At 38.0% G+C, this 15,604-nt stretch overlaps 1 protein-coding gene across 5 annotated transcripts in view; it reads right to left on the bottom strand.

Annotated features, from left to right (window-relative positions):
* LAMA2 (laminin subunit alpha 2) overlaps positions 1 to 15,604 on the bottom strand; it is a 609,603-nt gene that overhangs the window by 119,713 nt on the left and 474,286 nt on the right. For all 5 annotated transcript variants that reach the window (XM_042987144.1, XM_042987146.1, XM_042987145.1 and 2 more), the window contains 3 exons: positions 13,410 to 13,521; positions 7,942 to 8,104; positions 6,437 to 6,647 (listed from right to left, as the gene is read on the bottom strand). In XM_042987144.1, the coding sequence (XP_042843078.1) occupies positions 6,437 to 6,647; positions 7,942 to 8,104; positions 13,410 to 13,521 (486 nt within the window). The remainder of the gene's footprint in view (positions 1 to 6,436; positions 6,648 to 7,941; positions 8,105 to 13,409; positions 13,522 to 15,604) is intronic.

Genomic DNA, 15,604 nt, shown 5'->3' with positions numbered 1-15,604 from the left:
AGTGGGGGAGAGGGGCAGAGAGAGAGAAAGAGAGAGAGAATCTTAAGCAGGCTTCATGCTGAGCATGGATCCTACCCCACAACCCTCTGATCCTGACCTGTGCCAAAATCAAGAGTTGGACAGTCAACCAACTGAGCTACCCAGGTGCCTCTAAAAACTATTAACTTGTTTTTAATATTTATTTAAAAAATTTTTTTTCAATGTTTATTTATTTTTTGAGAGAGAGACAGAATGTGAGCAGGGGAGGGGCAGAGAGAGAGAGGGAGACACAGAATCTGAAGCAGGCTCCAGGCTCTGAGCTGTCAGCACAGAGCCTGATGTAGGGTTCGAACTCACAAGCTGTGAGATCATGACCCAAGCCGAAGTCAGACACTTAATTGACTGAGCCACCCAGGCACCTCAATGTTTATTCTTAAGAGAGAGACAGAGAGACAGAGACAGAGTATGAGTGGGGGAGGGGCAGAGAGAGACACACACACAGACTCTGAAGCAGGCTCCACGCTCTGAGCTGTCAGCACAGAGCCCCATGTGGGGCTCGAGCTCAGAACCGTGAGATCATGACCTGAGCCAAAGTCAGAGGCTTAACCGACTGAACCACCCAGGCGCCGTCCCTAGAAACTATTTTTAAAGCAAGATCAATACCCATTTTAAACTTGTGTAAGTGCAAGTGCTGAATATGTATTACTGAACATGTGGTCGTACCCTGAATTACATTGGAACTAGACGTTACATTCCAGAATGCAGGGCCAAAGGAGTATTCTGTGAGCATAGACATAAGCAGATTTATTCTATGGGAGTTCTGTAAAAATTGGAAGAAGTGAGATTTTTAAGGGGACTTAGGGAAAGTGCTTTTCAAAAAAAGAGAAATGAACACATGGAAGAATAAACTTAATGGGCTGTTCCGTGAAAAGAGAGCAAGCTCTCATTTTTCCTTGATGCCGATAGCTTGTCTTAAAACTACATGAAACTGATTCCTAGCCTAGAAGGATAAAATTGACGAGAGAGACCTATTGTTATTTTTCTATTTGGAGCAAACATTTGTGTATATTTTTTTTCTTTATACATCTCATTCTCCCAAACACTTGTGCATTTAACTGCATCAATTTTAAACCTCTGCCATTTATGTTGTTATATAGATAATAATGCTAGTTTTATATTCATTTATGTCTCAATATGTGCCAGGTAGTTTATAGGATTTTCTCAGTAAATTCTACACTAACTCTACAGGTCCTGTGTTTATCACCTTTTAAAAGAATAGGAACTTGAACAAGTGATTTACTCGAGGTCACACTACCTGTGCGGGTAAGGTTTGAACCTGGTCTACTTGATGAAGAAGCCTAGGTCTTGAGCTATGAAAGGACTGTCACTCCTATTATAGAAATCATTTGCCTTATTTGCACTGGGATAGCACTGATTTCATACCTTTCTCCCCCCTTCTCTTCACCAACCATGTAAGTCCACTGCCAGTACCTATGTCTTGTTCCAATTCTCTGCTGCTGTAGTTCCCTCCCTCCCTGATGTGCTCTCGCTCGGTTCTTTGCCTTGTTTCCTCCCCCACGCTGTTTCTGGTCACTTCTCTGATCACCTATCTAAAACAGCCGCCATCTTCATCCCAATTATTATCTATATACCACAGCAATTACAAACCAGATTCAGGGAATAGCCTGCCTGGGTCGGGATCCTAGCTCTGCCCACTCACAAGCTATGAAAAACAGGGGCGAGTGATTTATGTAGCCCCAGGTAAAAGCCTTAGTCCCTTGCTTCTCAAAATGTGGGCCATTAACCAGCAGCATCAGCATCACCTGGAAAGGTATTAGAAATAGATAATCTCATTGCCTTTTCAAGAACTACCAACTCAGAAAGTGTACTTTAACAATAACTCCAGGTGATCTACACAGTAAAATTTGAGAGGAACTGACTTACAACACTGCCTGGCACACAGCAGACACAATGTAATCGTTAACTATTATAATTACTTCATTTTGGTCCTCCTCTTAGCACTCATTTATCTGAATTATATTCTACAGGGTGGCCACAAACCATAGAATCATAGATAATGGTATTTTTTGTATAGATTGAACCATCTTGATTGCCCCTTCTGAGAGTTGCGAAAAGCACTGTTACTTAGTGCAAATCGGTGACGCCACGCCAGAAATGAACAGCCTGTTGAACTACATACAACTGAGGAAGCACAACATATTGACTACAGGTGCGATATCGCTGAACGTATCACTTATTATGTATACTAGTCCATGCTCCAGACTTTGTGTCTATATTACATACTTGTTTATTGGCTTAGGGATTATCTCCCTCGCTATAATGTAAATTCCATAAAAACAGTCTATATGTATCAAAGTTGATTGCATCTCTACTTTTAACTTCTAATTAGATCTTAATTCATTCCAGAGCTCTGTAAATTTAAAACCTTTTTGGGTGAGGTGGAAGGCTTAAGAGCCTGCAAAAGCTATCGTCCTCTCTGTCTAGCAACTAACTACTTTCTTTGCAATCCTTCCTTTTGCAGTTTCCTAATGGTCGATTTAGGGACAGACTGTTCAATACATGTTCCCTCGCGTAACTGAATTGCTCACATCCTTGATGTGACCCACGCACACGGTCCTCTCCGCCTTCTCTCCATCGCTGCAAGTGCCCTCTGATCCCGTGCTCCTCCAGAAATTTGCATTCAGAGCCCCTCTGATCTAGCTCCAAATGCCGTTTCCAGAGCTATCTTCTACTACACACTTCTGTAGCTCGGCAGTGAGCTTCACTGTTCTGACATTTCCTAACACCACCGTGCACTTCCAGAGCTCTGTGTTGGGGCTCATGTGACCCCATCATTTCTCTCAGTCTCAGCTAGGACGCCATCATTTTTTGTGTGTGTGACTCTTTTGCTGATATTCCTAGCCTATATTAATCTCAGAATTATATACTGTGAAGCTGCCTGAATGTTAAGTTCTACGAGGCCAGGAATCATTCCTATTCAGTCTCAAACACCTCTGTTACCAACAGCACCTTGCTGAGGTAGGTGCCTGACAGGCATTGTAGATCACTACCGCCTATTTTCCAAGCCTTATACTACATGATTTCCTAATACCAAATGAACTCTCCAGTTTATATGAACCACTCACAAATTTGCCCAAATGTAACTTTAATCCATGACTCCAATGTTACAGTGGCTTCTGATAGTTTCCAGGATAAACCCCAAATTCCTTAACTTGATCATAATGTACTTGGTCTTTTATTACTCAAGTTCTGGACCTCGCCTGTCTTCTCTGGCTTTCCATCCCCTGTTTGTCCCCATGAAGTTGTCATTCCAATCCTATCAAACCGCTGAATTTTCTCCCAAATGTTTTATATTTTCTTTTTCCTCTCCATGTCTTTGCTTGTGGTTTTCCCTATTTCTGGAATATTCTTCCTTTTCTGCTTCGACTCACTTGTGCTTATCATGCAGGACTCAGCACACATATCATGTCCTCTATGAAGTCCTCCTTAACCCAGGGGGGTGATTTAGATGCCCTCTCTTTGTTTAGTTTCATGATGTTACTGCAGTGCATGAAGTGACTTACTTGTGTGTACTTCCCACTAAACACAAGTCACCTGAAATCATCAGAGATGGTGTTTTATTCTTTACTTCAGTGGTTCTCAAACCTAAGGCTACATCTGAATCACTGGAGGCATTTTTAAAACACAGGTGGCTGGGTGCCACTCCCAGTTTCTGAGTTGACAGATTTGGGGCAGACCTCAAGAATTTGTATTTTTAACAAGTTTCTAGTTGATGCTGACGTTGCTGTTCCAAGGATCACACCATAAGGACCAGTGTTTGATCTAATCGACATTTGTTTGGCACATTTCTTGAAATTAGTAGGGGCTTAGTAAGTGTTTTTAACAAACAATACATGCTTATCTCCTTAAAATAAACAAATAACATTGAGTTGTGTCTTAATTATATAGCACCTTCTTTGTGAGCACAGGCACAATTTGTCTATTTAAAACACAGCTCATGGGGCACCTGGGTGGCTCAGTCGGTTAAGCCTCCGACTTGGCTCAGGTCATGATCTCACGGTTCGTGAGTTTGAGCCCCGCATCAAGGCTCTGTGCTGACAGCTCGGAGTCTGGAGCCCGCTTCAGATTCTGTGTCTCCCTTTTGTCTCTCTGCTCCTCCCCTGCTCACACTCTGTCTCTCTCTCTCAAAAAATAAATAAGCATTTACAAAAAATAAAATAAAACACAGCTCGTTATTCAATTGAACGGATACAATGTGTCAGTTGTTCTCAAACCAGTATACACATTGGATTAATCTGGGGAGAGTTTTAAAATATGAACCCCAAGCCAAGTCCAGACTAACCAACTCAGACTCTGGGTAGGAGCTCAGGGACCCTGTGTTTTAACAAACTGTTCAGTTGATTCTCAGTCAGTTGGTGTAGCAGGAAGCTTGGTAATTAACCTAATGAGCCCTGGCAATCTTAAGTAAGCTGTGCCTTACTCATGTTAATTTCATCAGTTTATCTATTTACTCCAGTAAGTTTTTAACAAGCCTTTAGTTAAGCATGACACATAAAATGAAAATACAAAAAGGACCACTTAGAATCGCAATACTGACTACATAAGCTCCAGGCATCTCTAGGGGTGCCCAAGAATGATGGCTCCTGGTTTTAAACATCACTAAAAGGAAGGAGTAGCTGAAAGGACCATTTACTGCACCACTATAACTCTTCTTGAAACACTTCCCAAATGCTTATTATGCTTTCCACACAGGTAATTTTAATTTCTTAAACTGTTGCCATAAAATGGAGAGGTGCACCTCCGGGTAAGTTACACCACTGGTGTGTCCCTGAGCAGGATGAATCATGTCAGCACTGGGGATAGGACGATAGCCCAACATCCTGCCTCACAAGACGGCACTTTTTCTTTAATATTCCCAGCATGTCAGTAGACTCCAAATTGGTTAAGATTAGATACCTCAGTTAGGAAAAAAGTGAGCCTTCTCCATCTTCCATCAACATGACAAGGGTGAATCCCAGAAAAAAAAAAAAAAATTAATTCATCCTCTTACTTCTTACTCTAAAGGAAAATGGAAAGAAATGAGATGGAAAAAAATATCCAGATTTGTTTTATTCAACTGCCATCCCACAAACATTTTTGAAAGCATCATATATGCCAGAGAGTGTTCAGTTATAATGAAGGTGAGATTATACACTAGAAGAGAAAGAGATCTGCCGCTGTTTTCAGATCTGTTGGGTCAAATACTTTGAAAACAGCAAAGGAAGTTTTGTTTCTGGGGAGAAGTTGTTGTTTAAATGCCTAATACAGTTTGCACCATCATACGTGCTGAATTTACTACTGGGAAAAGTGATCAAGTTGTCATGGTAAGTATTAAGAAAGATAAAGAAGGAACGGAAGGGAGGAAGGAAGGAAGAAAAAGGAAGGCATTGAGCAACGGAGGGAGGAAGAAAAGGAAAAATCAATTTTGGTTCTAGCCTCATAACCTCTCTAAAAAAGGCAGAAGGTGCCCATCATTTCTTGAGGAGAAAATTATCTCTTGTCGGTGAGGAAAAAGAGGGAAAAATATAACTCAGACGTGATATGTTCATGTTAGTCCCTGTTAAAATATCATTTGCATGGAACACATTGCAAAGGAAAAAGGAACCAAAATCTTTCCCAAGCACTGGACTCTCAATGTGCCCAGATTCCATTAGGAAATAAGTTGGCACTTTTGTGACCCTCGGGAGTTAGATATCTAAACAATGGTTTGTGGATTAGATTGCATGGGTTACAAAACCACATGAGATTGGTACTCAAAGATACCTTGGATGCAATCACATAAAATGCACTTGTTGTGTAGTTTGAAGACTGAGGCTTAGAGTCTTTAACTGACTTGCCCAAGGCGTATTTCTAGTTAGTGACACAGTCATCATTAAGATCAAGGTCCCCTGACTCCCAGGAAAGAGTTCCTTCCACTGTATCACACTGTCCTTAAAATCTTCAATACTTTGTTATCTAATTTTATTTGGGTCTATGGCAATGGTCCTTGATTTTTTTTTTTTTTTAAAGGATCATTTCTGGTGTGCCTGGGTGGCTCAGTCAGTTAAGTGTCTGACTTTTGGCTCAGGTCATCATCTCATGGTTTCCGAGTTTGAATCCCGTGTTGGGGTCTGTGCTGACAGCTCAGAGCCTGGAGTCTGCTTCAGATTCTGTTTCCCTCTCTGTCCCTCCCCTGCTCACCTTTGTTCTTGTGTGTGCGCACGCTCTCTCTTTCTCTCAAAAATATAGTCATTAATTTTTTTTAAAGGATTATTTCCTGATCTGCTTTTAGAAGTCTCCTTTCAGAGTTGTTCTTGATTTCTGTAAATGTGCATCAACTTGACTTTTCCAGCTATGTTCAATCCCCGCCCCATCCAACCCAGCCCTATAGATTCAAATGAGAATCCCTAAGACTCACCTCCAAAGCAGTCATGTTTTTCTGATTTGCTGCAGATAAGCGATTAGCCTCTCTGATTTTATCGGTGGCTTCTCTCAACAGGTCCCAAGCAGCATCCACTTTATCTTTGTTGTCTGCCAGTATCGCCCGGATATCCTTCTCTGCTTTTTCATTCTTCTCTCGGGACTCTCCAAAGAACTTCTTCACCTTCTTCAGAAGGCCTTCTGCAGCCCTGCAGTCACCCCCGCCCAGTAACAGACAATAAGCCCTTGTCACTGCCTCATGGTTTATTGGTATTAAATAGCAATGCTAGTATTAAATCAATAGAAAATAAGACGATATTTAAAGCAGATTGACTGTGTACTAAATCAAGATGAAAATGGGTACCTGAAAAGTGGCAAGGCCATTTATAATTAATATGAAAGCACACAACATACACGCATTTAAAATGTATTAGTAATATAGCATTTTCAACTGGAAAGAGTCTCATGTTATTTTCATAATCTGACTGATGAAGTAAGTTTTATGGTTTGCTTCACATACAAAAAAAAAAAAAGTCACCTGATTCACCATAGTGGTACATTTTCTTTGTTACTTTGGATATAAGGTATGAACATTGATATATTTGGTTAAAAACTGTTAGCAGAACTGTGTTATTGACATGCTAATATGGCATCATGATGTTGACCTACTTTTCTTTTTCTTTCAACTGAGTGATCTGGGAGTTTCCTGAATTTAACTTAATGGTTTTCCTAAAGTGATAATATGGCCCTTATGAAAGGCAAACTACTTGGAAAACAGTAGTTCTCAAACTAACAGCCATTATAATCTCCTGGAGTGCCTGTCAAAACTGACTGCTGGCCCCCATCCCCAGATCTCTGGATTCAGTAGGTCTGCAGTGGGGTTTAATACTTTGTATGTCTAACAAGTTCTCAGGTGTTGCTGATATTGTTGGCTTAGTATATATTACTTAAATATTAATAACACCATCACTTTGAAGTTAGCTGACTATAAATGTAACAATGATTTTTTTTTTCCTGAGTGTGTGGTCACAGAGTTCATTTGCATTAGTAAAATCACTATTGCTATTTCCAACCTCAAATTTTCAGCCCTTATTTCAAGGTATTAGGCATTTATTATTTGATGACCCTTCTATTCAGCATTTCCTAAAATGACAAAATGTATAGAATGGGCTGCTAAATTCATAATTATCCAAAGATATTTTTATTAACACACGCAAAAAAACCCCTTTGATGGTTTAGAAGTCCCTAATACAGGCAATTAATAAAGCAAGTCCATTAGCCTAATTGTGGAAGGGACAGCAACCCAAAAAAGATCATTTATTTGATTATTTAAACAGGCAAAAACATACTTTTAATCAATTTTAGAGCAAGACAAATTATTACTAAGTGGAAAATAAAATAGCATCTTCTGCTTATAAGTGTGATGAAAATTTTAGAAAATTGTAAACAACCATTTGAAAAATTCAGTTTATCAAGTAAAAAAATAACAGAGTATCTACTCACACTAACTCATCTTCGGCAACTTCCTTTTGTTTATCAAGATTTTTCCTCCTCAGTTCAGTCATCATCTGATCAATCTCTTTCTGAAGCCCTTGCAAATTTCTCTCAAAGTCCTGGTCTTGAATTCCTAGAGTTTCATTTAGTCTCACAGCTTTTTCATTTACAGCTGCAGGGGGTAAAACAAATTTTGTAAATTAGTAAACAAAAATGCCACATGCAAAAATGGCACCAAGAGTCTGCTCTTCCCCAGGATCTCCAAATGAAATGTAGTTTGCCATGAGTGTTCCTGCTGGTAACAGGGAGGTAGTTAATAACAATCCATACCAATAAGGGAAAGGTGACATATTTCTCCATTTTATATTTCTTTTGGGGGGCACAGTCCTTAAAGGAGGGTGTCTCTAGTTCATAAGGAAGAAAATGCAAACAAAAAAATGGTTCCAACCCTTTCCGGGGAAGAGGTAAGCAATGATACATGTAGCATTCCCTTTGGAAGAGGAAAGCACAAAATCTGCACGGCCGATAAGACACAATCACATTCAGTCCATTTTAAAATCCTGAGTAGGGAAAAACTATCAGTGAGGAGATCTCTGAAAACACACCTGCCCTTGTACTTCCGCACAGTTCTGTGCTCATTTGGTGGAAGGAATGAGGGAGGAAGCACTGGTCTTGGGACAAGGGCTACGGATTAGGGCTCAAAGCTACCTTCTAGCAATAACATCCACTGTAAGCGTCTGTGTTTATTAAGCTTTAAATAAAGTTCAAACCGTGCTGTTCAGAATCTTAGGATTCCCTAGGTGCTCCAGGTAGTCTACACATGATGTCTATTCTGTCAAGTGTCTATTTTATAGGTTAGTGTTCTGGGCAAGATTTCATTTGAAAAAAAGAATTCTATGTCGGATAAAAGTTTGAAAAACCGATGCGTTGAAACATTTATGCAGTTCTCCCCGTTAGTTTTAGGCCAACTTCTCTTGAAGTGTGTTTTATGGCACATTAACTTAACAAGTTGAAAGGAGAGGTTTTCTCAAACTCTTGTGTGCCAAACCTTATTTCTATAATATTACCTGTGAACATCCCTAGAATGAGGCTCTGGGTTGGCTAAGAGACATTTTCTACTATTCAATGCTCTATCCTAAGATGCATTTAGGACATAAAGAATTCTGAAAATTCGTTTATATTCTTGGAGAAATGTTTCTTATTGAAACTGGTTGGAGCTGTATTCAGAGTTCCAACGATAGTATTCAGAGTTCCCGAAACAGGTACACATAGGCCAAATAGAGCAGCCATGAAGGGTGTGACATGAGCCATGAAGGGTGTGACAGTGGTTCTGAAATGTGGTCCCCAAACAAGCATCATCAGCCTCACGTGGGAACTTATTAGAAATAGAGATTCTCAGGCCCTGTTCCATATCTACGGAGTTAAAAATTCTGAGGGTAGGGACCAGCAATCCATGTTCTAACAAGCCCTCTAGGGACTTCAGATATATGCTAGAGTTTGAAAATCATGGTTTGGCAGAAGGAATTGAGTTTTAACCTTTTATTTATCCTTCCAAAATGCATCTTTTGAATTCTCTTTTATTTTTTATTTATTTATTTTGAGAAAGAGAAAGAGAGAGTGTGTGTGCATGTGAGATGGGGAGGGGCAGAGCGAAAGGTAGTGAGAGAGAAAATTCCAAGCAAGCTCTGTGCTATTAGTGTGGAGCCCGATGCTAGGCTGGATCTCATGAACCAAACTGTGAGATCATGACCTGAGCTGAAACTAAGAGTCAGACACTTAACTGATTGAGGCACCCAGGCACCCCCAAATTCTCTTTTCATGAAAAATGGATTTGGTTAGCAAGTTGCTGCAGTCAACTCCTTATTCTGAAAGCCATGATTTAATCTGTAGAACAATTTAAGTCAGGTGCTTTAAAGAACAAATATGGTCATTCCTAGCCTTGTGGTAGAAATTATTGCACATGTGCTGTTTTCCTAGAAGTTAGTGAGGGTGGCTCTTTCTTGGTCAACTACTTAACAGTCATACTTTGAAATACACCAAGGAAACTTCTTAAGATTCCACCACTACTGTTGCTAAGTTATCACCTAGGCTTTATTGTGTTTGTGAAGGAACCACAGTGACCATGGACTGATTAATTGGAAAGTTCCTTCATCCAGCAGGCTTTGTGAGAAATATGCCAGAATGCCAATGATTAAATGTAAGGTTTATGCTTCTTACATTTCAAGGAAGACAGTAGATTGACCTTTCCCTATGGTGCATCTCCTCCTTTGGTCTGAGTGCATATCTGTCTGTATGTTGATTTTAACTAATTACATTATGTAACTAAACACTGACTCATTTGCATTCAATTTTTTTTATTTTAATGAAAGAGATAAATTCCACTTTTCAACCTGACAAAGGTTTTTGTTTTTCTTTTATTAAGTGAATATATAAGTGAGCTTTGATTCGAGATATTTTTGGAATTTGATTGAATTTAGCTTCTGGACTTAGGTGGCTGTAAAGGATTAAATATGAGATACGCCTCACTTGTGGTCTATTCTCAAAGTTAAACTTCTCCAGGGAAGAACTTGCTGGAAAAATGAGAGAGAAAAGGAAAAGACAAAGATTGTTGTACCTTTTGGAACCATGAATCATTTCTTTTAAGTGAAAGTAATATGTAAGCAACTAGAAGAAATTATTAAGGCACAGCAGCTGCTTTAGCAAAATGATACTGTATTAAGAAAGGAAGCATCATTTTAATAGAAGAGATATGATTGCTTCACTGCTTTTACATGTGGAATTTGGAAATTCTCTGAATATTTTTAAGCTAAAGGTGAAGATGTTATTCAGTCTCTTTTTCAAAGGTATGCACTCTCAGTTTGGTACATTTTCAACAGAATTGAAAATAACTAACATTAATATATCTCTTAAATTTATTTACTTATTTCTACTTTATTTCAAAGGGAATTTTAAGGAGTTTTGAAGTATCTTTAAAACAAGACAAAATTCTCATAAAAGGAAATGGGGTAAAGATAAAAAATAATGTAAATCAGAAGACATATTAACAGTATCTTAGTAGCCAAAGTAGCAAGGGATTATAAAGGATAACTTAAGAAGTAAACAGTATCTGCAACATACAAACAGATTAATTCTTCAGGAGAAACAAAGTTGTTTTTCACACTGAGCCTAAAAAAAAAATCTTCTGATGGGTAAATTTATCATGAATGACAAATACAATTGTGACCTGTGAAATAGGAAAGAAGGTGTCTAGCATTTCTTAAGTCCTAATATGTCAGAGCATATATATAACATGTGTATATGTACATATATATATCACTCATTATTCTAATAATGGAATAATATGGAATAACATATAGTATATTTGTGATATAATCAGGAGTCCTAGCAAAGTAGATTTTAAACTATGGTGAGATAAGAATGCCTTAGATGAATGGACCCTGATTATCTATGAAGAGGCCAGGACTTATAATGGAAGATAGGGTGAGTAAGGTATTCTATCTATCTAAAAATAAAACTGAAGTAGACAAATGCCAGGCTAAAACATTTGCTTCTCCCACAGCAATTTATTGTCACTAATAAAGCCTAAAAGTACCGTTATTATCCACAATTAGTGTAATTCCAGGAGGAAAAATGAGTGTGGATATATTGTATAACTTACTTAAGGCTTTTGATGAGTTTCCTTTTTTAAAAAAAATTCCTGAACTGCTAAGACTTAACAGCACATATAAACATCTCAGGATTTAGTTTACCTCTGGCATATTCAAATTTTAATTTTCATAAAATTTTAACAGTTGGATTAATTTTGCCAAAGTTCTTTTATGAGGGGCTGTGGTTATTATTTTTGTTATCATTTACATTAGCACCCACTGGAAGAAGGGAGCAATGTCCACATTTCTCTCAGGTACAGATCACAGCTATCCCACCTGGCACTTCACATGAATTAGAAAAAAATGTGTCCTGTCTGGACAGACACGACCTGAGTGTCTGACTGACGCACACTGGAGAGAATGGGAGACACCTATGAGGATACATAACCCTTTTCTCTAACGGATAGATTGTGGGCGATGAGCAAAACCTGGACTAAATATCGTCTCCACTCTGCCCCCTGTTGGTGCCTTTGTCCCGTGCACAAACTGGCTGGTGGGTGCAACGCAGGGAAAATGAATTAGCAGTGCTAATGTTGGTTGGAGTCTATTGAAAACATGTACTAGCATTTACTCTTAGGTATGAATATTTGATTGAAATGATTTCAAAATAAGTTCCAGGATAGGCTGCTAAGTATTGAGTGGTTGAGATTGAGGTATAAGGAAAAGGAAAGTTACTGGGGTATTGACCATTGCCTTCATGGATCCAAGCAGAAGGAATTTTGTGTGTGTGTGTGTGTGTGTGTGTGTGTGTGTGTGTGTGTGTGTTGGGGGAGGGGGTAGGGAGTGCTGGATGGAGAACACTTTAAGCAGCATTAATGGAAAATAAAATCAGGGAAAGCACAATAACTCCATCTAGCAGAGGATAAACCATAATGAGTTAATTAAGAATTTTCCAGTAGAATGTTCCAGATCCTGACATGTTTTGCCTCAGATTATTTGCCTCAGACTAAAACTCTGTTGCTTCCTGCAGTGGGAAATCTTTGGGAGTTTCGGTCTCTTCTTAGCCAGTGATTCCTAAGAACTACCTGTCAGAATCTGCCTGAAAGTTTATCCCGTGCCCTGATTTATTTGGCTATATTACAAAGCAAAATATCTAAAATACACTGTAGAGCAATAAAAATGTTTTATTTTTTTTAAAAGAAAAAAACCACGTTTCCTCCTTTCTAAATATGCATGCGTGTTTATTTTATATTAATATATACTGAAGATCTAGTTTTTTTGTGAAATCTTTTTCTCATCTGGGCTTTAGCCCCAAAATGGCTTCCACTTTGATCTTCAGTCAGATTGGTAGATGCCAAGAACCAGCTCCTAGAGAATTATGGACTAAATGCAGTGTAGCTTCTGGTAAGGTAGCAAATCCAAACACCAAGCACCAGATGTTCATTAAAAACAGCACCAAGTAGTTTAAAAGCCATTTTGAGAAATTAAAGTGCTGCTTTAATGTACTGAGTAGAATGTTAAAATTAGCTTTTTAAAAAAGTTAACAATCTCTTGATTTTGAATACAAACAATAGCAAGACATAAGTTATCTATTCGTTCTTTAATCATAATAGCCATTCCTCAAAAATTAAAGCATTCCTAAGGGACCACATTTAATTTTCCATGACTCTGCACTCATGATTACTAATTCGCTGTTGTCCCTAATTTAACACTGTAGATTGCAGACTCTCGGCAGACAACGCCCTTGAATATATCAACCAAAACACTTTTTAAACCTGACCCTCAGACTGATAAATGTTATCTGTTACTGGAGAAATTCCAGTCCTGTGTAATCCCTTTCTCTATTTTTCTGTTGGGAGACATAATGATTAAATTAAATGATTCTAATACCTTCTGCATCCTGGGCAAGCTCCTTAATGAATTCTCCTAAGGAGTCTGCTCTCCTGTTGGTCCTCTCAGCATCCTGTCCAGTTTGCTCACCATCTGCTGTCACTTTGGTCGCCTAATGATCCAAATTCAGGAAAAGCATAATTAATTGAGATGATGAAGCTCCAGCTAGATAAGCGCCCACTGGCTACATTTTCTTTCAAATATTACTCCGAGCCAAAGGCAATCGATAAATTATTGATCAGATATACTGGAAATGACACCCTGTGCTCAAGTACACAATTAAACTTTATTACTTCTTCCATTAAATGGAAATCAGAGAGCCGTATTTGGTCTTTTTAAAACCCTTGCTGTATGCAATGACATAAAGGAAGCGATAAAACGCAATTATTTTTGAAGTATCTTTAAGGTACAGTTGCCAAAAGTCTTTAATGGATTCTTCAACCTCCACATGTTGCAGTTTTGTCCATATTTTATTTACGGAAAAAGTGTGGAGTCCAGCAATGATCTCTTGTGGAGACACAGGCAGTCTGTCTCAATAAGCTTGATCCTATAGATGCAGTTTAGATCAATACGTTAATTAAAGAAACAAAGAGGGAGAAATGCTTAGCTACCAAGTAGTAAATGCATGTTTTATAACACTCTAAAGATGCCAGTAAAACGTTAAAGAAGAATAAATGTTAACTTCACCCATGTCATCCCCAGAAAAGATGACTGTTAATCGCAAAACCATACATCATCATCAACAAAGTAAAACAACTTCACAAACAGCCTCACTTCCCAAAGGTTATCCTGGTACATTTTCACCTTCAATCACAATGAAGATGCCACTTGACACAAAGGAATCCATTTAATGTGTTCATAGTTGAGATACATTATATTTAGTCAAATAAAAGTGGCATGTGTAATATTCAAAGTTTCTTAAAAGATACTATAAGGTTTAGAGCACCTTGAAATAGGTTTACATTTCATAATTCTATGCATATGCATATGCTAATAAATATGTCTTTTTTTTTTTTTACTAAAAAGATAGGGATAATCTAACTACAGATAATGAATTAACGAATCACAAACTGTCTTAAAATAACTTGACTAAGGTCCAAATTGGCAGAGTATTAATAGTCTATAATCCTGTACCATAGTACTTGCATTCTAGACATACCCAGAGATCCTACATTTTTTTTATACATAAGTGGATTTTAAATAGAAATTAAAATAGAACTAAATGCTTGGCCAATACAGAACATGGTAAGAGATGTTATAGAAATTATACTGCATTTTGTGATTTCCCAGGGGCAGTGAGAGTTTTAATTCATGACCAGTCTTCAAGGTTTTGCATAAAAGAATATAAAGTCTAGTTATCATCTAATTCCTCAACCTATGTTACCATCACAAGCAGAAGGATGAAAAGATGCATTGGAAGTTTTAAAAGTTTCTCTTTACAGTTTGCAGTAAATATACAAAATTATTTGGAGGGTTCTCATCAATAGGTCAAGTTACTTTTTACATATACACACCACATGCATATACTCATACATGTAATTTTTTAAACATTAATTTTGAATTACTAATGTCAACTGCTTAAGATCTTGGCCTTCTAAACTGTTGTAGATGTTTGTCTAGGCTGGACTTGACTGTACTCTATAATATCACTCCTATTTTCAGATTGCACAGAATATAATAAGGGACTTGATCTACATTTTGGTAATGTTTAAGTATCTTAAGAATTAATGTATCACCAGCACTAGTATCTGTTACCACACAGAAAATGTACATTATAATTTAAACTTAAAATCTGGGGCACGTGGCTGGCTCAGTTGGTTAAGCGTCTGACTCTTGATTTTACATCAGGTCATGATCTCACAGTTTGTGCGATTGAGCCCACATTGGGCTCTGTGCTGACAACATGGAACCTGCTTGGGATTCTCTCTCTCTCCCTCTGCCTCTCCCCAGTTCATGCGCGCGCTCTCTCTCTCTCTCTCTCCCTCAAAATAAATAAACATTAAAAACAAAAACAAAAGATATTGATAATAAATTTTAAGTTTATTTTAGCTATATTACTAAAAGATCATAACTTACATATTGACACCATGAAGGCTACAATTCTGGTTAATAGCTGAGAGTATCTAATTTTTTTAAAAGAAATGTATATTGATACACTGTCTCTTTTAAATTCTGGATGATCAAGATAGCATCCC

The sequence above is a fragment of the Panthera tigris genome, chromosome B2 (genome assembly GCF_018350195.1).
Source record: "Panthera tigris isolate Pti1 chromosome B2, P.tigris_Pti1_mat1.1, whole genome shotgun sequence".
NCBI lineage: Eukaryota > Metazoa > Chordata > Mammalia > Carnivora > Felidae > Panthera > Panthera tigris.
Note: the sequence above shows the minus strand (reverse complement) of the source record. Positions and strands in the feature narration are given on the sequence as shown.